A 22,264-nucleotide genomic window follows, 5' to 3' on the forward strand; every position below is an offset into this window, starting at 1 on the left:
ATTTAAGTAAGTTCCAAATGAGGAGAGAGAGTGCAGCTCTGAGATAAGCACGTTACTTACCAAAGTGGCTCCTTTGGAGGGGAGTCCTGGTTTGGCATGATTGCTGGGTGGGAAAATCCATGTCAAGCATAGGCTTTGCACTCAGGACAGGCTAGAGTTAAATACTGGATACACTACTTGCCTCTAAACCTGTTTCTTCTTCTCAAAATGGAGTGTGCAGTATAAGGACTAAAGCAATAAAAGATAGAAGCTAAGCCCTGTGCTGTAGCTCGGGAGCTAGCCTCCCTGGGTTTGAATTCCAGCTCGGCCATTTTCAAGCTACGTGGCCTTGGGTATTTCTATGGGTACCTTTCCGTGTTCCTTTCGCTCATTCGTAAATTGCACATACTAGAAGTGCCTGCCCATAGGGTCGTGGTGTAGGGCAAGTGAGTTAATAAATCTAAAGCTCTTAGAACAGAGTCTGGCACACAAAAAGTGCTCAGTAAGTATTATCCACCATTATGTTAGCTCAGTGTTATGAGTCCCAAATGTGGTCACTTTTGTTAATCACTAAGCACAGTTCCCTGATATCCAATAAGTGTTAGTTCCCATTCCCCCTAAAGAGCGTAAATAGAATCCTGGGGACATGGTTTGACACTGAAGAATGCATTTTACAATGTTAGAGGCAATCTTGAATTTCAACTTCTTAGATTTCTTTCCTTTCTCTTTTTCTGATGTTTAAAAAATACCTTAGTGACAGAACTGTCATGCACAAATGGAAACCTCAGTGCTGGGTATCGGATGCTGACCCTCCTTGACTGAACTGCAGGAGATCATGTCCAGCGGACCACTGACTCAGAGAGGGCAGCATAAAGGACCTGCCTCCCTCCCTCTTCCTCTTGATCTTTGCCTTCTGTCACAATTAGACAGAAGTTGCAGGACAGCAGAAAGTAGGCTCTGTTCTCTCTTTATTCCATATCAAATGCAATACCAAGTGGAATCCAGCTACTACCCTCCTGCCCTCTGCTTGAAGGACAGCTCATCAGCTGTGTGACTGGTCCTGAGCCCCAGAACCGGCATTGCTTTCTCAGTCGCTGGGGACGGATGACAGCAGGGTTACCCACCGCTTAGAGCTGGCCTCTTGAGTGTATGACTTCAGAACCACACCAAGGAAGAGAAGTTGTTTCCATTTCTTTAATCAGAAATTGTGATTCCATATTAACAATTCTGTATCTTCATTAGGGATGCTGACTTTTTTTTTTAAATATAAAAAGCAAGAAAGATTCTAAACTGAGGGATATTGAGCAGAGGAACTGCAGGTGTCCTACAGTCTGTTCCTCTGCTGTAGATCTGCAGCCAGTCTCTAGGGTGGAGAGACAGATCTTAGTTCTGCTTCCACGAGAAGGACAAATCGTCATATGCTGGGAGGAATAGGGGTGTCTACAGATCTCAGGGCTGGCTTGGGCATGTTTCCTAAAGAGCCCTCAACAGTTTACTTCCCAAAGACAAGTTGGTGCCTCCTGGTCTGGGGCACCAACTGCCCGTGCATCGGTACCAGTCAGGGCGGCAAACCCAGGAAACCACATAAAGCAAAACCAGTCAACAAACAAGCATCTCTGCAGAGATGCCCGACGGGCTGCGTTAGAGACGATCCTCCTCACTGTTTTGCAGTCCTTTTCTCCCCTGTTGTAGTTTCTCTGCAACCCAAGAGGTCTCTTTCCCTTTTCTTTTAAACCAATTTAGAGGTGCTCCTCTGTGCCTTTCTGCACTACTATTCATAAAACTCTTCCCGACAGCCCATCTTTTCTACCCAGAGAAAGAAAACTTCCATTTCCACCCTCCTCTTCTGCCGCTTCTCCTCCCGTTTTCCCTTGAAGTGACCCACTGGGAATTAAGATGTTTGTCACTAGGAGAAGCTGAGTGTCCCTCTGGAGGGAGCCACCAGAGCTCTGACGCATTATGTTTGCCTATCAATGGAACTTCAATCCAATTGCCAAAGTATTCCAGACAGAATGTATGAAGAACTTGAACATTAAAAAACATATATTATCTATCAAGAGTCCACTTTTCTTTACCTATTTGAAATCCTTCCCACAAAAATCTCAATTCCAGTTTCACTACACTTTTACTAATTAATGCTTGTTTTCCCACCACAAACACTCTGCTCATATATGTGTGTCATGTGGCAGCGCCCTGGATCTTAGGAACCCTCTGGCTAAGTGGGGGTGAAGATAACGTATGAACAGGGAGTGAAAATTTGACACACAAAAGAGATTTGTTGTAAATATAAGTCCGTATTATGAGTTTTTCTTATTTTCTCTGGAAAAATTAAAACGTGGCCACGTGTATCTTTACTCTCCTATGGCTGTCAGTCAGGAACGAAGTTAATGTTGGGCACGTTCTGGGCATAGCCACTGGCTCACTCATTCATTCGGCAGCTATTTATTGTCCCTAAACCATGAGCCGGGAGCTGTACCAGGCAGCACGTTAGGATGCAGAGGTAAGAAACCATTCCTGCCATCGAATATCTCATATTCTAGTGGACAGACAAGTGACGCGATCGTTACAGAATAAGATGGAAACGCCTTGTTAGAGGATTCAGTGCTACGGGAGCGCGGGGAGGAAAGTGACAACGTGTGCGCAGCATGAACGCACCGTCTGCAACTGTGAGTGCCCACCGCGTGCCAGGCAGTGTGGGGGAAGCGGCGAGAATAAAGCTCCCTGTCCTCGCGGAGCTTGCGTCCTAGTGAGGGAGACCAGCGGTGACAACGGCGACATCACGTCGGGATGCAGAACGTGCTGCAGAAGGGAGGCTCGCGCTGGGTCTGGAAGGCTGAACGAGCGTTAGCAGAACAGGGCACCTCGATCTGCTCAGAAGCGCGCCGGGAAGCACGGACGGCTGCAGAGGAGGGAGGCGGGGGCCGCCGGATCCCAGATGACACGGGACAGCTTCGTGCATTTTTTCCCGAGAATTCATCCCTTGGTTGTCAGAGCCTGAAGGGACGTTTAGAGGCAAAGATGAAGAACGCAAGACTCGGAGACAGTGAAGCCACGCGCCAAGTCGCCCAGCTGGGGCGGGCAGAATCGGGATGAGCCCAGTTTCCCGCCCACCTCGGCCGGGCTCCCTGTGTCCCCAGCGGCGGCGCTGTGCGGGCCCCGCCCGTCTGGGGCGGCGTCGTCCCGGCCCGCGCGCAGCGCCCCCTGCTGGCCCTTCCCGGGATCGCGGCCCGGACGGAGCGGGCGGGGAACGCGGCGTCCCCTGGTCCGCGGGGCCCCGGGGCGCACCCAGGCCCGGCGCCCGCCCCACCCGCTGGGACACGAGGCGCCCGTTGCCCGGGACCCTCCGGCGGCCCCGCGGCCCGGGGCTCGGCATCTCCAGGGGGCGTCCCCGCCGGCGCCGGCCCCGCCCCCCGCCCCGCCCCGGTCCGGGCGCCGCCGGCGGCCGCAGTGCGCGCGGGCGCAGCCGGGGCGCGGGTGCCGAGCGATGGGAGGCGCCCAGTCCCAGGGCCCGAGGGGCCGCGAGCCCGCCGGGGAGAGGCCCCCGAGACCCGGAGCGACCGCGTGAGTCCCGAGCCCTCCGCGGGGCCGCCCTGGGGGTGGGAGCGCCCGGCGCCGGCCGCACGAGGGCCGCGAACGTGGGGCTCCGGCTGGCGGCGCTCGGCCCGCGGGGACGTCCCGGCGCGGGAGGGGACCCGAGTTCTCCCGGACCCGTCCGGGCAGGAGCACGCACGTGTCCTGAAACGCTCTGAAATGTTCTCGGGACAGAGCCGTGTGCAGGGAGGTGCGGACGGTAGGAAGGGACTCGAGCCTCAGCGACAAGAGTCAGCTCGCGCTGGCGCCCGGTCCGGGAACGTCGCTGCGGAGCTGGCTGCTCACAACGACTCCCTCGCCCGTTTGCTCCGAGGGCGTCGGGGTGAGCTCAGAGAAAAGGCTGTATTGTAGCAGCAGCAATTAGGCTTTTGTTCTGGGACAGCGACAACTGGGGACACCGAGTACTGTATGTAATGCGGCCTGTGAAGGGAAGTTTTTAGAGAACGTGATTTAGAGCAGGTCCCACGGTGTGAACCGTGCGCACGCTTGTCAGAGAGAGGACGCGTGGAGCACGATGTATGCGACAACCCAACCGTCTTTAAATGTTAAATCGACAGGTTTTTTTAGAATGTGCGTGTGTCACGGAGGTGACGCAATGCCAAGAAATCCATACCCTTGATTCAGCAAACGTCAAAGCTGCTGAATTCGAGAAAGATACACTGAGCCGTCAGGTGGGCCGCCTGGGCCTGGCACAGCTCCCCGATGCCTTTTCAGACGCAGTAGCCTCCTGGATACCCAAACGCTGGATGTATTAGTTGTGCCTCCTAATGTTTACAAGTGGTCGCAAATTAAACTTAGGCAGCTGATTAATAAGAATAGCTGAGATTTATTGAGCACGATGCAGGGCGTGCAAAGCGCTTCTAAATTCTCCGAGGGTTATTTAATCCGCAAGAGCACCGACTTAGTTTCGATTATTGTCTTAATGTTACTGGAAACTGAAGCACAGAGACATCAAGTAACTTGTCCAAGGTCACACAGCTAGAAAGTGACGGACTCCAGGTTGTCTAACTGCAGAGCTCATGCTGCAGCTACCAGCTGAAGTAGCAATGCTAATAACTAAGGAGACAAAATTGCCAAAGTCGATGTAACTTTTACAAAACAAACATAAGAGGAAGTATAACATTGAGATAAAGAGTTTTGGAGGCAGATAGCCATGGCCTTAATCCTAGGCTCTGCTCCTTAACAGCTGGAGATAGTTTATCTGTCCCTTTACCCCTCAGCATCTATTTCCTCATTTGTAAAATGGGAATGACAATACCTACTTTATATGCTGTTCCGAGGCTGACGTAAGATTGTGTATATATGAATCACAAGTTATAGGTTTATCTCTGAGCAGTATCGTTTTAGCCAAGGATGGAAGGTGACTATTTAATCTATGTGAATGCGTGTCTGGGTTTACTGTGTAACTTGAAAGAATACAGTATTGGAATCATTCACTGATAGCATGCTGAAGAAATGAACTCAGCAGGCAGTGTAGGGTTCAGTTGTTAAGGGTGTTGAATGATCAACTGTTAAATTACCCAATGGCTTGGCAATAGATGGAGCATCTCTCTCTCCAATGAGGTTCTGCATGTACCTTGTACATTTTGCAAAGCTTGTCTAAAAATAATCAATATAAAAGCCCCTCCTTGGTCTTTGCCTAGGCGTACACTTCCCTACTCAAGTGAATACATTAGGAAGCACATAAATGCAGGTGGTTGGTGTTGGGATTACGGGTCTCATCAGAGTGTGCAGGTTCTGTTTAATGAGTCAGCCTTACAAACCACTTGGCACACCCACATGAAAGACGCTTCAGATAGATGAGATTCCACACCTGTAATATACATGAAAAGCAAACGCGTGCTTTTTATCCAAGTCCTGTCTTGTTCAGATGTGCAAGCCACAAGTCTCTCCAGGGCCCAAGAAAGTGGGGGATTCATTGTTAATGTCACCGGGCTGCAGATTTCCTGCCGGACACATGGTTGTCATGGATAACATTGACCTTCAGGAAGTTCTCCTCAGGCTGTGGCATTTTCGAAATCTATTGTTTCTTTTTTAATGCGTCAATGCAGGCATTTGTCTTTTGAGAGGGAAATTATGTTTCAGAATGTTCACAACCTTGCATTTTGGAATAACTTAATCAGATACTAAAAGTAACCAGACAAACCTCACTTACAAGAGCTCAATTGTGAAATATAAACAAATATAGATGTATATGAAAAGAAATGTCTGACTTTAAGATAAAAATAATTATTATTGAAAATTAACCTCCTGCCAACCTTCTCCAAACCCAAGGACACAAATGAGCTGGCTTTGGTAAAAGCTAGGAGAAATTTCACTTCACTTATTCACGGAGGCTGCAGGGTATGACGGTGAGAGAGCTGGAGCTGTGGAGGAGTCAGGCAGGCCTGGGTTGGAATTCCAGTTAGATACTCTTCAGTGAGGCAGACTTCTGCATCTTTAAAATAGCAAGGATAATCATACCTACTTTTTGAAGTGGAGTGTATTATTAGTACAAGGCCCGGTGCTTCGTGAGTGCTCAATACAGGAGTTATTATTAATGCATTTCCGTGTGTATATACCTGTGAACCAGATGCTAGCTGGGCTCTTTGAGAGGTATATTCATGAATAAGGGGTCTCTTCTAAAAGGCAGGTTGAATTGTGTGCTAATCCAGGAAGGCAGTAACTTTTTTGAGTTAACTTTTTCCTCAGTTAATTTCCATTTTCCAGGAAGTTGTAGTACCAAGAGGATGGAAATGTGTTTGAGGATGTGGTAGTTTGGTGAAACGTTTGAAATCACTGATTCTCTAGTTGTTTATTTTTGGCAATGTGGCCAAGGTGGCTTTTCTAAGAGTAGTAAATCATTTGTGGAGAGATTTGAAGAATGGCATAAAGCAGAGCTTATGATTCATCAGGGAATAAGGTGTGTAACAAATACGTCCAGGGCTTGTCTGCCTGCTTGGGATACAAAATATGCGCCTGTTGTCAATTCTTAATAGTTACATTTCTAGATCACTCTTTGTTTGCATTTGGAATGTAACATAAGGGAATAGGTCAGTGGCAAAGTCAGGAGGAGTTTCTGAAGTCTGGAGTGACTTTGCCGTGATCATGTTAATTAGATGCAGGCCACACAGTGCTCTAGTGATCTGCAGTCAGCAGACCAACAGCTGAGCTGAAGTGCCTCTTGATGGGCAAGTGACTGTGAGACAGATGTCCCTGACATGAAGAGGGAGGTGCTGGCTTTGAAGTTTTAGACACAAGAAAACGTGGCTCAAGTTAAGAAAATGTAGGGAGCAAAATTTCTGAAACCCATTGCTTTCAAATTCATAATATTGCTCATCACCTTTTCACCACACAATTGTTATTGTCCTTATGAACTTGGCAGTTTCCATTTGCTATGAAGTTTTTTAAATGTCCATGTAAAATGTCTTAGTGTACAATTAAGAGAGAGGTTGAGAGAAAGCTTGTGGCAAAAACCCAGAATAACCAGCTATATGAAGAAAAGCTAAAAGAATTACAGTATTTAACTTGGAGAAGGGACCAAGAGATGTGGAAACACATTATTTTTAGAGGATGTTGGCTGGCTCTGTCTCCAGTGAAGCCATCCCGGAGGAAATGGTTTGCATTGCATGACAAGGGAATTATTTGGGTGTATATGTTGAATTTAGATATCACAAGGTATAGACCGTGAGGACAGTTGAAGTAGTAAAAGAGTTAATAAGGGAAGAAAATCCCTGTCTGTGCATCATCAGAAAGTAAGGTGGATCCTCTGCTGAGGGCGGCTACTCTGAGGGAGTTCGGGTGTAGTTTTGCTGCAGGATTTCTTCCCTCTTTTTGTTTCTCCCAGCTAGCACATGTTTCAGTATTGAAAAGAAAGAAAATAGGGTGTAGTTGCTGTTGCTCTGAGATAGGGAAGTGGATTATTTAAAGCTTAAGTTGGGCAGAGTAGCCAGAGTGGGCTGTAAGGTGCATAAATTGCCAACCCAAGGCTGGGAAATGAACTGCTGCCATCCCGCATGGCCGTGAAACGTGGAGGTCCACCTGGAGAGGAAACTCACTCTGCTATTGTGGGGCACTTTTTTTTTTTTTAAACTTTTTGGTAAAAGATGCATAACATAAAATTCACCGATTTAACCATTTTTCAGTGTACAATTCAGTGGCATTAAGTACATTGTACAACCACCACCACCGTCCATTTCTAGGACATTTTCATCATCCCAAATGGAAATTCTGCACCCGTAAAACAGTGACTGCCCGTTCCCACCTCCCCTAAGCACTGGCAACCTCTGTTCTACTTTCTGTCTCTGCCTCTTCCAGGTCCCTTGCATAAGTGGAATCACACATATTTGTCCTTCTGTGACTGGCTGACTTCATGTAGCGTGGTGTTTTCAAGGCTTATCCATGCTGTGGCATGAGTCGGAATTCCTGTTTATCATTTAGCTGTGGACGGACACTGGAGTTGCCTCCGCCTGTTAGCTACTGTGAATAATTCCGCCTTGAATACTAGTACACTGCTGTCCGTGCGTCCCTGCTTTCTGTGCCTTGGGTGTGTACCTAGCCACGGAATTGCCGGATCGTATGGTAACTGTACGTTCAACTTTTTGAGGAAGCACAAAACCGTTTTCCACAGCAGCTGCACTGTCTCACATTCCCACCAGCAGTGCGTGAGGCTTTCATCTTCCCCACATCCTCACCAACACTGATTATGTTCTGCTGTTTAAACCATCCCAATGGGTGTGAGGCGGTATCGCATTTGATTCTGATTTGCTTTTCCCTAGCGGTTAGTGATGCTGATCGCCTTTTCATGGGCTTGTTGGACATTTCCATGTCTTCTCTGGGTGTCTACTCAAATGCTTTGCCCAGTTTTGAATTATGTTATTTGTGTTGTTGGTGAGTTGCAGGAGTTCTTCATATTTTCTGGATATTAATCCCTTATCAGACATGTGATTTGCAAATATTTTTTCCCTCATTCTGTGGGTTGCCTTTTTACTGTTTGATAGTGTCCTTTGATGCACAGAAGTTTTTGATTTTCATAAAGTCCAGTTCCTCTATTTTTACTTTTGTTGCCTGTGCTTTTGGTGTCATATCCAAGAAATCGTTGCCAAATCCAGTGTCATAAAGATTTTCCCCTATGTCTTATTTTAAGAGTTTTATAGTTTTAGCTCCTGAGTTTAGGTCTGTGATCCATTTTGAGTTCTGTATATGGCAGAAGGTAAGGGTTCAGCTTCATTCTTTTCATGGGTCCAGTCTTTCCACCACCATTTGTTGAAGAAATTGTCCTTTCCCCATTGAGTGATCTTGGCATGCTTGTTGAAAATCAATTGACAATATATGTGACAGTTTATTTCTGGGCACTAATCTATTCCATTGGTTTATATGTCTGTCCTTATGCCAGGACCACACTGTTTTGACTACTGTAGTTTTGTAGTAAGTTTGGAAATCAGGAATCCTTCAATTTTGTTCTTTTTCGAGATCATTTTGCTGTTTGGGGTCTTGAGGCTTTTTTGTTATTTTCCTTTTGTAATCTCTCTCCCTGACATTTTCTCCTTGGCTGATGACAGCCAGCCAGTTGTGCAAGAGAATGATAGACTGCCATCGGGTGTGTTGTTCTACCCCAGAAATGCTCCTTCCTCACCTTTCCCTCTACCCCATCTCCAGCCAGACTTTCACCCCAAGGTATTCACTGAGAACTTTGTGAGCAAGACACTCGGGCACTGAGCATCCAGAGAGAACCGTGATGTGGGCAGGAGCCCTGAGAGGTGGGCAGGAGACAGATTGGCTGTGTGGGTCAGAGGTTCTGATAGATGAGATGATCAGGCAGCAGAGAGCCCATCAGTTCCCAGAAGGAAACTGACCCTTGAAAGGGTCTTGAAGGATTTGTGAGTAGCCAGGTAAGGAAGCCTGTGCAAAGGCCCAGCCATGTCAGGGGCCTGTCGTATCTGGGCAGTGGTGAGAACTGTGGGTAGCATGGAGGTGGGATGGAATAAAGGGACTGGAAAGCAGTGAGTCTGGAGAGGTGCATAAAGGCTGGATGGAGGTCTTCAGCTGATGGGCCGGCCAAGCTGCAGTGGCAATTCTGGACTGCACTGGGGATAAGTGGTCTCACGTAGGGGCTCAACCAAGTGACAGAGGTACCTGAAACCACAGCTTCCTGTGATTTTCTTTAGCACCTTACCACCACTCCAGGCTGCATATCAGGGGGTAGATTATCCATTTTTAACACCTTACTCTGTCTTCATTTTTTGTTTATTAGTAATTTGATAACATGTATTAACGTTTTCTTTTTATTTTTCTGATTTTCCAAATTTTCTCTTCCACATATATTCCTTTTATAATCAAAAGTACATCTTAAAAAAGAATATTCAAAAATTTACAAAACCCAGAATACTGTAAACAAAAAAAAACACCCATAATATCATCACCCAGAGATGATTGTTAATATGTTGGTACATTTTTTTTTTATAGTCACTTTTTTTCCAGCAAGTATATTTTTCAAAAATGCAGTTATTCTATATATGTTTTGTATTCTGATCTTTTCATTAACATTATAAACATTTCTCAATATCATTTTACTGAATTCAAAAGTATGTACCATAATTTACTTAATTTTTTCCCAAATGGTTGTTATTTAAATTGGTTACAGTTTTTGTTCATAAAAATGACACTTAATAAACATCCTTATAATTTTTGTGCATCTCTGATTAATAACTTAGGATATGTTCCTAGAAGTTCAAATACAGGGCCAAAGAATGTGAACATTCTAAAGGTTGCCATACATTACTATATACTGTCAGATTCCCTCCCCACAAAGTAGTACGAAATTATACTCCCTCCGGCAGTCCGTGACAGTTACAGTCTCAAGGCGTCCTTTCCAGTGCTGGACGTCATCATTTAAAATCAATTTGGTAAGAGAAAAAATTACAGTTTTGTTTTAATTTTTTATTCATTAGTGAGAGCAAACTTTTTTTCATATGTTTATTAGCTTTTTTTTTTTTTTTTTTTTTGGTGGCTGGCAGGTACAGGGATCCAAACCCATGACCTTGGTGCTATCAGCACCAGGCTCTAATCAAGTGAGCTAACTGGCCGGCCCTATTAGCCATTTTGAATTCCTTAATTTCTTGTTTATTTTTCTTTGCCAAATTGATATGGAGATATTAATTGTTTTATATTTATTTGTGAGAATTCTTTATTGAGGAGGCCAGATTTATTGAGCACTTACTATATGCTAGGAAAATGCTAATTTCTTACATGTATTAACTTATGTGATCCTCAAAATAGCCCTATAAGATATATATAGTTTTAAATTCCCATTTTTACATATGAGAAAATGGGCACAGATATATTAAGTAATTTGCCGAAGGTCTCACAGCAAATGAGTGACAGAATTGGGAATTTGAACTAGACAGACTGAACCCACATACCTCTGTGCCCAACCATTTTGTTATACAAGTCTATTAACCCTTATACACCATTTTGTTTTATGTTTTGAGGGGGAGATATTTTTAAAAATAAATTCTTAATTTTAGAGCAGTTTCAGTTTTATAGAAAAATTGAGCGGATATACAGAGAGTTTCCATATATATCACACCCAGTTTCCCACTATTAACATCTCATATTAATATGGTACATTTGTTATAACTAATGAATCAATTTTGATACATTATTACTAACTAAAGTCTAGGCTTTATTCAGATTTCCTTAGTTTTTACCTGATGTCCTCTTTCTGTTCTACAATTGCCATTCCAGAATTCCACAGTACAACTTAGTGGTCATGTTTATTTTTAACTTAAATAAACCTATCATGTTTTCCTTTGGGGTTTTTTCCTTGGCTTTTATGCTCTTCCCTATCCCAGGATGAGATAACTTTTTTCATCTAGTTGTTTTACGATTTCCTTTTCGTTGCAATAAACCATTTACTCTGTCTGAAATTTCTAGAATCACTCGTGTAAGATAAGGCTCTAACATTATTTTTTTTTTCAAAATTGCTAACCAATTACTCCAGTACTAGTACCATTTTTAAAATTCATTGCTGTGAGCTGTCCTTCCTTCTGCTTCGCCCTGCTAGTTTTTGTTTCCAATTCTCGTTCATTGAACAAATGTGAATTTTTTCTTTTCATTGTCATCACTCACAGATATTAACTGTCATCACTCACAGATATTAACTGTTAATTCTTATGTTCAGGCACTGTGAGCATTATTTATTATCTATGTGGGAATATCCACGAGCAGAGGAAAGCATTTCTAAACTGCAATTGAATATTCGTTAATAATATTGGGAGCAGGACATAGGCCAGAGAGTCAGATAAGAGGAGGTGACCTTGGGAACGGAGGGGAATGTGGAGCTTGGGGAAAAAAGGACATAGTTGAGCTTTTCACATAGATTTTATGCCACCTTAATCAATTTTCAGTCCATCTTAAGGTTGCATTTTAAACAATTTAGCTTTCTCTGCCAAAACGGTGGAACCTTCAGATGCTCCCGGGTCATCTGCATGCTCTGTAAGGCCTACATTTTTCATAGATGGCCTAGACTCTGTTTTTGTAATCATACAATACCAAGTACCAGAAGTTTATATTAGGAATGGCAAATGATAAGCCAGTGTCCTCTACTCTGCCTTATCCTCCAGCCCTTTACTGGTGAGACTTGGTAACCTGGGAGAGTCGTTAACCACAAGAATCCCTCACTCTGACATTTCTTCATTCTCAGAAGTCTTACTATTAAGGATACTTTGGATGTGATTTTGGGGGATTCTTGTACACAGTACAATTTCACCTTGATCAATCTTATGGTATATCTGCTGCAAATATTATTGGTAACAATTACAGGCAAAAGAAATTATATTTAGCTTGCTTAAATTTGGGAGTGTTACATAGAAACTTTAGAGTCTTATCTACTTTCTGAAAGCAGGACAGTTCAGATTCTGAAAAAAGCCATATATCTGTCTCATACTACATGTCCTGATCAAAGCCTGACAGCATAGCATGTCACTGGTGTGGATGAGAGCTCCCAGGAATCTTGCAAAGGTGCTTTGCTTTAGGGCAATAGCTCTGAAAACTTCTTTGGGTCACAGATCCCTTGAAAATATAATAAAATTTTTATAGACCTTTCCACATGAAAATACACATATACACAATATATAAAAGTCAGGAATGTCAGAGACCATGAAACCTATCCATTATCTCATTTAACCCTTTCATGGACCCTATGCAGTAGATATGATCTCCATTTTACAGATGAAGAAACTGAGGAATGGGAAGTTGAGAAACTAAGGCTATAGAGCTAGTAAATGGTGGAGCCCAGATTCAGGGCTGATGGACCTGGCTGAAATAGAGGAGACAAAATTACCAGTCATTTTTGGAGTGGGTCTGCCACCCAGGCAACTCATTAACCATTGGAGGCTTCTGTTTATCTGCTAGAAGATGTTTTTATGGCTTTTTCCGTGCTGATAACATAGTTCCGGAGAAGTAAATATTTGAGAAAACATTATCCAGCCCATTCTATAGATAAATACCCATATACTGGGTTGCGTTTACATAGAGCAGATGCTTATCCAGGTTTCTTTGCTAAATTATTTTTGTCTGTGAGTCTTGCTTTACTAGCGACTGCAAAATGTTATGTTTCTATGACTACATTGAAATCGTTCTTAAATAGGGGTTTGAGAAAACAAAACTTGCTAAGGCTTGGGCAAGATAGAAGGTGGGAAGATGACTGGCATTTCCTTTGCCTTTTCAGACCTGTGTGTCCACAAGGCTCGGAAGGCCCTTGGACCCTCTGTTGACCAGATGATATTCAGGCTGCAGTTCTTCTGCAGGTGAAGCCATGGTTCCTAGTGGCCCATAGTGATGACATTTGGGAACAAGCTTAAGTCCTGGATAGCACCTTTGCAGTTGGTGCCCAAAGTGGAGGTTGGCAGGTTCCCTTGAGGACAAGATTAGAACTGAGAGATGCGCCCAGCTTTCACGAATAGCTGCCGCGATGGGGAGGGACGGAGGGAGCAGGTCTCCAGGGGACCGCAGTCCCCGGGGCCCGCCAGGCAGAAGGGCCTGACGCCCAGTTCTTCCAGCAGGGGCGCCAGCCACGCTCGCTTAGTCTGTGACCGAGACTCTCTCCTGTGGCTCTTTTGCTGGATGGGACAAAATGAGAAAGCCATTGGGACACTAACGTAGAGTACGTGTAGGGGGAGGGATTCTCCGGGGACAAGGAAGGGTGAAATTCGTTTTCGGCACCGCGTTTCCTTCTGCTGGCCGGAGCCTCGCTGCCTCTTGGGGTGTTGCTTCTGTGTCCTCCGAACCGCATGGTCCCGAGAACGTTCTCGGTGGCTTCCGAGAGGCCGGGAGCCCGACTTCTCCTTCGTGCTGTTCACCGGCCGAGCTGCAGTGTAAACACCTGTGTGGGGTGCACAGGCCCTTGCTGTGACTTTCGTGTTTGCAGAAATGCAGGTTTTGAAGACATTCTCTGCGCAGAAAGAGCTGTTGATCGGACGCGACAGCCGTTTCTGGTGCCCTCTGGTGGCTGCTCTGGCTCCTGCCGGCAAGTCTGCGGGGCACAGGAGGGAGAGAGGGGCAGATGCCCGCCCAGCACGGTGCCAGGTCCTTATTAAGAACAACGGGCTGCCCCAGCTCCTGAGTGATATTTTCCAGAGACCAAAGCGCAGACAATCCCGACGCGGCCGGCCCCTCTGCCGTCTTTTCTCAGCTTTGTTGCTGTAGGTCTGCCGTTTCATTGCCCCTTGTGTTTTCCATTCGGCGGTCCTGTCCCCGTTGTGGCCTTTCTCTTTCAAGCACGAGTTGTTTTCATGCCCCGGGTAGTTGTCTGTCCTGTGTGCTTTGACTCCATCGCCTCTGTGAGTGGTCACTGGGGCTGAGGAAGGAGCCCTGAGCGGGGACCGACGTGCCTGAGGCGCGTGTGCGCGCGCGCGCGCGTGTGTGCGCGTGCGTGTGCACGAAGCTGTGCTCGTGACTGCTGGGGTGTGCTGTGTGTGCGCGTGCGTGCGTGTGCACGAGGCTGTGCTCGTGGCTGCAGGGGTGTGCTGTGCGCGTGCGTGCGCGCGCGTGTGTGTGCACGAGGCTGTGCTCGTGACTGCTGGGGTGTGCTGTGTGCGCGCGCGTGCGTGTGTGTGCGCGTGCACGTCTGCGTGCGCGTGCGTGTGTGTGCGCGTGCGTGCGTGCGTGCGCACGAGGCTGTGCTCGTGACTGCTGGGGTGTGCTGTGCGTGCGTGTGTGCGCGTGTGCACGTCTGCGTGCGCGTGCGTGTGTGTGCGCGTGCGTGCGTGTGTGTGCACGAGGCTGTGCTCGTGACTGCTGGGGTGTGCTGTGTGTGGGTGTGTGTGGAGGTGCCCAAGTCCTGGACCGCCGCTGACAGTCCCACAAGTCCTTCCCCACAAAGCAGTGACAGTTTCACACACACGGACGTCAGAAAGCCACCGCCTGGCCCACTGGGCCGAAGAGCCCTGTCCTGTTGCCGTGTGAACGCGCTGACAGCGCACAGTCCCAGCTCCCTCACGTTCCGTACGAAGCACGGAGGTTTGATGCTGCATCGTTTAGCAGCCGTCCTGCGCTCTGAGGGATCTGGAGGGGAGCGTGGACTTCGGTTGGCATTTCTCTTTGGCAGTGTGTCGCGTCACTGCCCTCGGTCCCCACTTCCTCCCTGTCCCCCACGGCTGTGCCCTTGCACATCTGAACAGCCTCCTGAAGCTGAGTCCCGGTGTTTCCTTTTTTGGTCACAGCTGAGCTTCCAGCGCTCTGAGGCTGGAAGTGCGGGAAGCTCTGCTGCCTGGGGCGCCCTTTCGTGTGTTAGAATCGGAGGGACGAAGCTGATGCCTGGCGGTGCCTCGCCCACGCTGAGAGCCACCCATAGGTGTTTTTGAATGATTAACTTCAATTGCAGTGTGGATGCTGAAGACAGAATGATTCTGAATATCTTAGGGAGAAAAGAGAGGCTCCAGCCCAAGGAGCCACTTTAATGTCTCTGAGAATTAGGGACATATTTTATATTTGGCCCTTGATGGTGTTGGCGAGGGAGAGTGAATTCCGGGAACCTCCGAGGCAGCTTTTTGCCAGACACGTGTCCCGGGAGCTGCGAATCAGGCTGCAGGGCACTGCCACGCAGCCCGGGCATCCGTTCCTGACACCTCCAGCCTGGGAAGTGTCTCTACGGTCTCTACCAGCGTGGGGCTTTCCGAGCATCTTAGTAATGGGGTTGTTGAACCTAGGGGCGGTGGCTAAGGAAAATGCCCATCTTGTTGGTTTGGTGCAGATCATGTTTCTGCATACACCATCCACAGATGTCACTCAAAGCGACTCAGCCCCATCCCCTGGGATTCCTGCTGGGGACGCTGCCGTTTCTCCTTCAGATGGCTTGGGGGCAGCTCTTCTCATGTCTCCCACACCAACGATGCTGAACTTTCTTTGGAACCCTGCCAAAGGGCTCCAGCTTTAATGTAGGAACAGGAGGGGTGCTGGTGAAGAAGTGCGAGGAGGTCGTCAGGACACGTACGTTGTTTGGACTTGGGTCTTGTGCCCTTTGCTGAACCAAGAGCTGTAGCGGGAAGGGGAAGTGGGGACAGAAGGGGGTGGAAGATGGTGTTTAGTCAGGCCTGAGTCACACATGCCCCTAGAGTTGCCAAGAAAATATGGATTGTGGAGGAATGATGTCAGGCAAGCAAGGATAGAAAACACCTCTGACAGCTGTAATTTGGCTCTTATGAGTTTGGTGCTGGTGACCCCCATGAGTTTTGTTGAGGTGATTCAGAATATTGTGGACAAAGGAAATAGTAAATGATGTTCAGTCTGTAAAGAACATTTTGAGGAGGAAATATTGAACATGGTGCTGATCAAAAAGTTTTTTGTCTTCAGTTTGGACATTGGAGGAAATCCTGTGTAGAGAGAGTCTACATGTGACTGAAGAAAACAGGGACTTAAGGCACTGCTGGGTGCACGGGCATCACCTGGAGGGCTGGGCCACCCCGTTTCTGATTCAATAGGGCTGGGGCTCAAGAATTTGCATTTCTAAGGTGTCCCCTGCTGATGCTGGTCAGAGACAACACATGTAGTACTGCTGACTTAAGGTAAAGGCCTTAAACTCGTCATTTACAAAACAGAAAGAAGGGAAGGAAGGAAGAAAGAAGGGAAGGAAGGAAGGAAGGAAGTCAACCGTGGTTCAGTAAATACATTAAAAGGTGTTCAGACTTTATAAACAATGTGTCCAAATAAAACCAACAATCATTGGTGGTGGCATATCATTTCCAGCCATCTGGCAAAGTTTTAAAAGATTGACTTGAACTCAGTATTATTAAGTTTTAAGGAAAAAGGCTGTCTCATACAGTGTTTAAAAATGTGAATTAGTACAACTTTTCTGGAGGGCATTTTGGTTATATGTATCAAAATATAAAATGTGAAAAACAAATAAATAAAATAATGATTTTAGGCTCACCGGTTAGCTCACAGGAGAGCACGGTGCTGATAACACCAAGGTCAAGGGTTTGGAGCCCTGTACCGGCCAGCCGGACCCCCCCAAATTTACATATATATGAAATTTTATAGTATATAGTGTTTGTTTTGACATTACAATCCCACTCATAGGATTTTACTCTGAAGAAATCATATGTGTGAAAAGCTCCATATGCGCAGGGCTGTTCGTCGCAGCTTGTTCTATAATGAGGGACAGTGAACCCTTCAAACGGGGAGTGACTTAGGCCAGTTGGGGTTTTTGTTTGTTTGTTTGTTTGTTTTCCTTTTTTTCTTCTTTTTTTTGGTCAGCTGCCCAGTAAGGGGATGTGAATCTGTGACCTTGGTGTTACAAGGTTGTGCTCTAAGCGACTAGACTAAGCGGCCAGCCCCGAGTCAGGCCCGGTATGTACAGACACACGGGGTGTCGTCACGCAGCCAATAGGAGACATGAGCACCTGGGCTCCGCAGGACACAGATCCCAGTGAGGGGTCAGGAAGGGTCTTGGCCACGCGTCCCAGTTTCCTCTTCCTCCTCTAGGGAGCGAATGTTAAGATGAAAACAGGAGAAGCAGCAGCAAGTAAATACTCAGTCTAGCAGAAGACAATGTAAATAGTTAACTGCTGTCTGTGTAAAAGAATCTGTCCATCCGTCCATCCATCCGTCCATCCATCTGCCTGCCCGTTTTTCTGTTCAACCACACGAGTATACGCTTGTGTTTATGTAAGAGAGGGATTTTCAAAATTGTATTCATTCAGCCACCAAATGTTAGTAAGCAGACAGAACAAGACAGATAAGGTGCTTTGTGTTCAGGGAACTTGCTTCTCTGATAGGGAAAGACAGATTGTAAGTAGAAATATAAATAGTTTGATTCCAGATGTAAAAAAAAGTGTTTTGAGAAAGATAAAAATAGGGTACATTGCTCACCAACATGTTAACAGTGGCAATTTATCAAAGGCAAGACTATGGGCAAGTTTTCCTTTCTTCTTTGAACTTTCCCGTGTTGTCAAAAATTCATTTTTCCAAGGACAGTGATTCTCAAAAGCAGAGGCTCCTTCCCTCCTCAGTGTCTTCACACAGACCTCTACTTATCCCTGAGGCTTCAGCATGTCTGTCACCTCCTCAGTGCTGCCTCCCTGGACTCTGACACCTCCACTGACACCCTCCAGCCTTTCTCATAGCCCCCTGCGCTACTTGTATTTCACACATACGTACAATTTATAAGTTACATATTTATCTGTTTATTTACTAAACTCACTCATGCAGGCTCCCCTGAAGGTAGGAACAGGGTCTGTTTCGTTCAACACAGTGTTTAGCAGAGACTGGCAAACCTTGATCATCTGTACAATTTGTGGAATGAATGAATGTACTTATGTATATTGCCGTAAACAATGAAGGTATTTAAAAATACTTTTAAAACAAAGCACATTATTTGTGTACAAAAGAATTCTTTGCTTCATAAAATAATTGATGTGGCCTCTTAAGATGAGGTGAATTTGGGGGGATGTTATACCAAGTGTGCATGTCTTTTAGGTCGAGAAGAAAGTCGAGCATACATACTTTTCCCCCTACAAGGTATGAGTCCCAGTTATGCACACTTTGGTGCCTGAGCAACCCTCAAGCAATCCTTAATGTCTTGGGGACTATCTGCTCATGTGAAAATGAGGATCTTTGGCAAAGGTCCTTTCCAGCTAAAATTTCCTGTGGTTCTGTGGGTCTGTGATGGATGCTTAGGTTAGAAGTCAGTAATTGTCTTAGTCTGTTTGGGCTACTATGACAGAATACCATACACTGGGTGGCTTATAAACCACAGAAATCTATTTCTCACAGTTCTGGAGGCTGGGAGTCCAAGAACATGGCACTGGCAGATTCAGTATCTGGTGAGGCCTGCTTCCTGGCTCACAGCTGCTTTCTGCCTGGATCCTCACAAAGTGCAAGGAGGGGCAGGGAACTCTACAATCACTTTTATAATGGCACTAATCCCACGCAGAGCCTTCCTGGGCAAATACTCATTTACGATGTAGTATTTCTGGACTTATAAGATCATATTACTTCAAGGAAATCTCCCCCAAGAAGATACTACCTGTCACACAACATCCAAATCCATTCTACCTGGGAGACTTGGCCTTGGAAGGAACCTGAGTATTGACTCCATCCCTCCTTCAGCTTTTTTGTCCGCACCTGTTGTCTTTAAGCCTTAAGGCTTGTAGTTCTGTCCTTTTAACTATTAGCTGCATATGTCTGGTTAGTAGTCACCATTGATGTGATTCCCCATGCGAATCCTGCAGTCATACTGATGGGCAGTTCAATGCATATTCAGTAAATGATCACACCAACGTATATATGTACCCAGTCAACTCTGCTGCAGTGCCTGCAGCCAGAACACCAACCAGACCACTCCCAGGAATTTGACTGACAGCCCAGGTCCTTGTACTTTGGCTGTGTTCATGGCCCACCCACATTGTTCCAAATGACTTAACAGCATTGGAGCTGCCTGGGTTAAATCTTGTGGCAATACTTGAAAGGTCCACTGTCTTCTTTTCCAGGTGAAGGCAAACTGATCTTGGCTATCAGCTGAGATTGGAATAGAGAAAAAAGCATTTGCCAGGTCCAGTACATAATGATAAGTTCCCAGCTGAGTCACCAGCTGATCCATCAAGTCATGACCTGAAGGCACAGCTGCCTGCAAAGGATGCACTACTTTGTTTAGTTCTCAATAGTCTACAGTCATTCTCCAGGTACCATCAGGATTTTTTCACTATTCATACTGGAGCATTAAATGGGCTCTGAGCCGGTCGAATAATGCCAAATTTCTCTAATTCCAATATAGTGGCACTTATCTCTCCCGGCAGGCAATGCTGCTTTACATTAATTAAACGTCTTGGCTTGGGTAACACCTGTGGGTCATGTTTAGCATATCCTCATAACACAGGCTTTACTGTACATATCCGCAGCCGAAACTCTCCAACTGTTGTTTGCAGGTGCAAGCCATAAAGTACGTCCATACCCAAGATGTACTCAGCTACGGGGGATATATATACAGTATACACATGAGGGAGTAATCTTCCTATGCCCAATGGCAATGACACAGCCTTGGCCTCAGTAGTATGCCCTCCATAGCCATCTATACGAACTGTGGCCCCTGGAAACTTACCTGGATTGCCATATATCAGGCTACATTCTGCACCTGTATCCACCAATGCCAAAACACGCTGCACATTCATCCTTGACCAATATACTGCCAATTCAACATGAGGCCTCCAGTCCTCGCCTGCCCCCAAAAGACGAGCACCTTGGCCTGTTCCCTAATCGAAATGGAACAGTTCATCTGCCTCCTTGGGAGCAACCAAAAAGTCCTTTAAATCCACTGAGCGTACCTTGCTACCTGTTTCCGGACATTTAGCGAAACGTTGTTCAGGGCACAATTGCTGCCACAAGGCAAACAGGACTGCATTTGGCTGCCAGTCAATTTTCTTTTTATCAACCCCTGCTGCAAGCAAGTCAAGCCACATCTGCTTACAGCTAGTCTTGCTTGGTCCCCTTGGGATAAAATCCCAAGCATTTCTTGGGGGTTTGGTCTTAGCCACCTTTCAGACCCCTTTTGCTTGTCTTCTATCCTCTCCTTCACCCAAGCTGGCTATCATGGTCATTACCTCATGCACAGGATGGTCAATGTATGGGGCCAGTATAGCCATCAGCAATCCAAAGGATGTTGACAGGGCATTCTGCAGCACTATGTCTCTCATGCTGCCTGTAAAGTTCTCATTGTCCGGGCCACAACTGTTCACATTAATCATGGACTGCTGCATCCCCAGCTCCCGAATTATTTGGACCAGCTCAGCATACATTTGCCATTTACTCACAGTCTTGGGCAGTTCTCCAGCATTTGCCCACATGGTTCGGGCAGTTGCACTCACCCATTCCATCAAGGAGTGATTACCTCGCCCTGGTGCGTATCTGTGGCCATTCTGTAGCTTCTGCCTCAGGGACAGGTGCATGGTGATGGAGGCCAATTTCTCCACCTCCTCACCAGAGCATATCACACTATCCACCCCTAGGTCCCATGACCACAGCAGCCAAGCAGCCAGGGGCTCCCCATGTTTCTGCCTGAACTGTCTTCCCAAGTCATCCAGTTCAACCTGCATAAATGGGACATAGGTGGGTCACCTGTGGATCACCCATCAGTCCATCCGGTCCCATAGGCTGCTTGTGCTTCATTTCCTCATGCACAACAGGTTATGTCTGGAGATGCATGGTTTCCCCCAACTCACCACTAGGTTGGTCATCTTCCCTGGCGTGAGAGGCAGGAGTCATCCTGGATAACCATCCTTGCTTCTAACAACTCTGCTTTCTGCTGCAAATCTCAATCAGTTTGCAGCATAGTGAGCAATAACCAGGCTCCATTTAGCAGAAAAGTGGCCACTGGGCACCACATGCTCAAGGACAGCCACATTTCCTCCCCCTCCCAAGGGGTTTTGTGTTGTAGTACCTGGTCTATGCTGCCTTGCAGTACAGTGTGCAGCAACCCGATCCTGGTCAACAGGAAAGTGGCCATAGGGCAGAGCATCTTCCAAAGAAGCCACATTTCCTCCTTCTTCCAAGGGCTTTTGGCTCCTATATCTGCTCAGAATCCTGTCGCAGACCACACCAACTGTTGGCTCTTTTGTCTTTCCATAATCCTGCCAACTACACCAATTGTAAAGTTATTTTACCTGCCTGTGATCCTGCCAACTAGGCCAATTGTAGAGCTAGGGCTGGGTCTGAGACTGGGTCACAAACCCTTTACATGCCAGGCTGGGTCCCCAGACCCCTCACATGCAGGTCTATGAGCTAGGTAACCAGCAAACAGGTCCTTGGAAGCCGCACGTTGAAGAGCACAGCCTCACGTGGTGGACGCCAGAGGCAGATGCCAGCCAAGTCATCATGCTGTGCATGTGCACTATCTCCACCCACACACAACTTATTTACAAAGAATGTGCTGCACCACCCCCAGCCGGACAGGCAGGTGAGAGGGCCTGATTAGATTATTCTATTTGCCCAACAATTGTGTTTCACAATCTGTGCAGGAGATATCTTTTCACAGTTTTATCAAGTTTCCAACAGTTAAAATTTTTCATTTTCTCTAAGAAGACAGAGGATGTCCTGTGACCCCTGCCCTCAATATGTCACTTACCAGTTGAAGCCAGCTGGACCACTCCTGAGCTGCAAGGATCTGTTTGGTCTCTGGGCACAGTGGAATTCACCATGAAGCTAAAGAAACTTAAACTCCAAG

The 22,264-nt window shown here is 46.5% G+C and overlaps 1 protein-coding gene across 2 annotated transcripts in view; it reads left to right on the forward strand.

Annotated features, from left to right (window-relative positions):
• TACC1 (transforming acidic coiled-coil containing protein 1) overlaps positions 1-22,264 on the forward strand; it is a 118,664-nt gene that overhangs the window by 24,861 nt on the left and 71,539 nt on the right. The window contains exon 1 of one of the 2 annotated variants that reach the window (XM_063076551.1): positions 3,453-3,540. The exons of the other annotated variant lie outside the window; for it this stretch is intronic. Coding sequence (XP_062932621.1) covers positions 3,464-3,540 — 77 coding nt within the window. The 5' untranslated portion in view covers positions 3,453-3,463. Of the gene's footprint in view, positions 1-3,452; positions 3,541-22,264 lie in introns of those variants that run through there. 2 annotated transcript variants of the gene reach the window in all.

The sequence above is a fragment of the Cynocephalus volans genome, chromosome 13 (assembly GCF_027409185.1).
Source record: "Cynocephalus volans isolate mCynVol1 chromosome 13, mCynVol1.pri, whole genome shotgun sequence".
Lineage (NCBI taxonomy): Eukaryota > Metazoa > Chordata > Mammalia > Dermoptera > Cynocephalidae > Cynocephalus > Cynocephalus volans.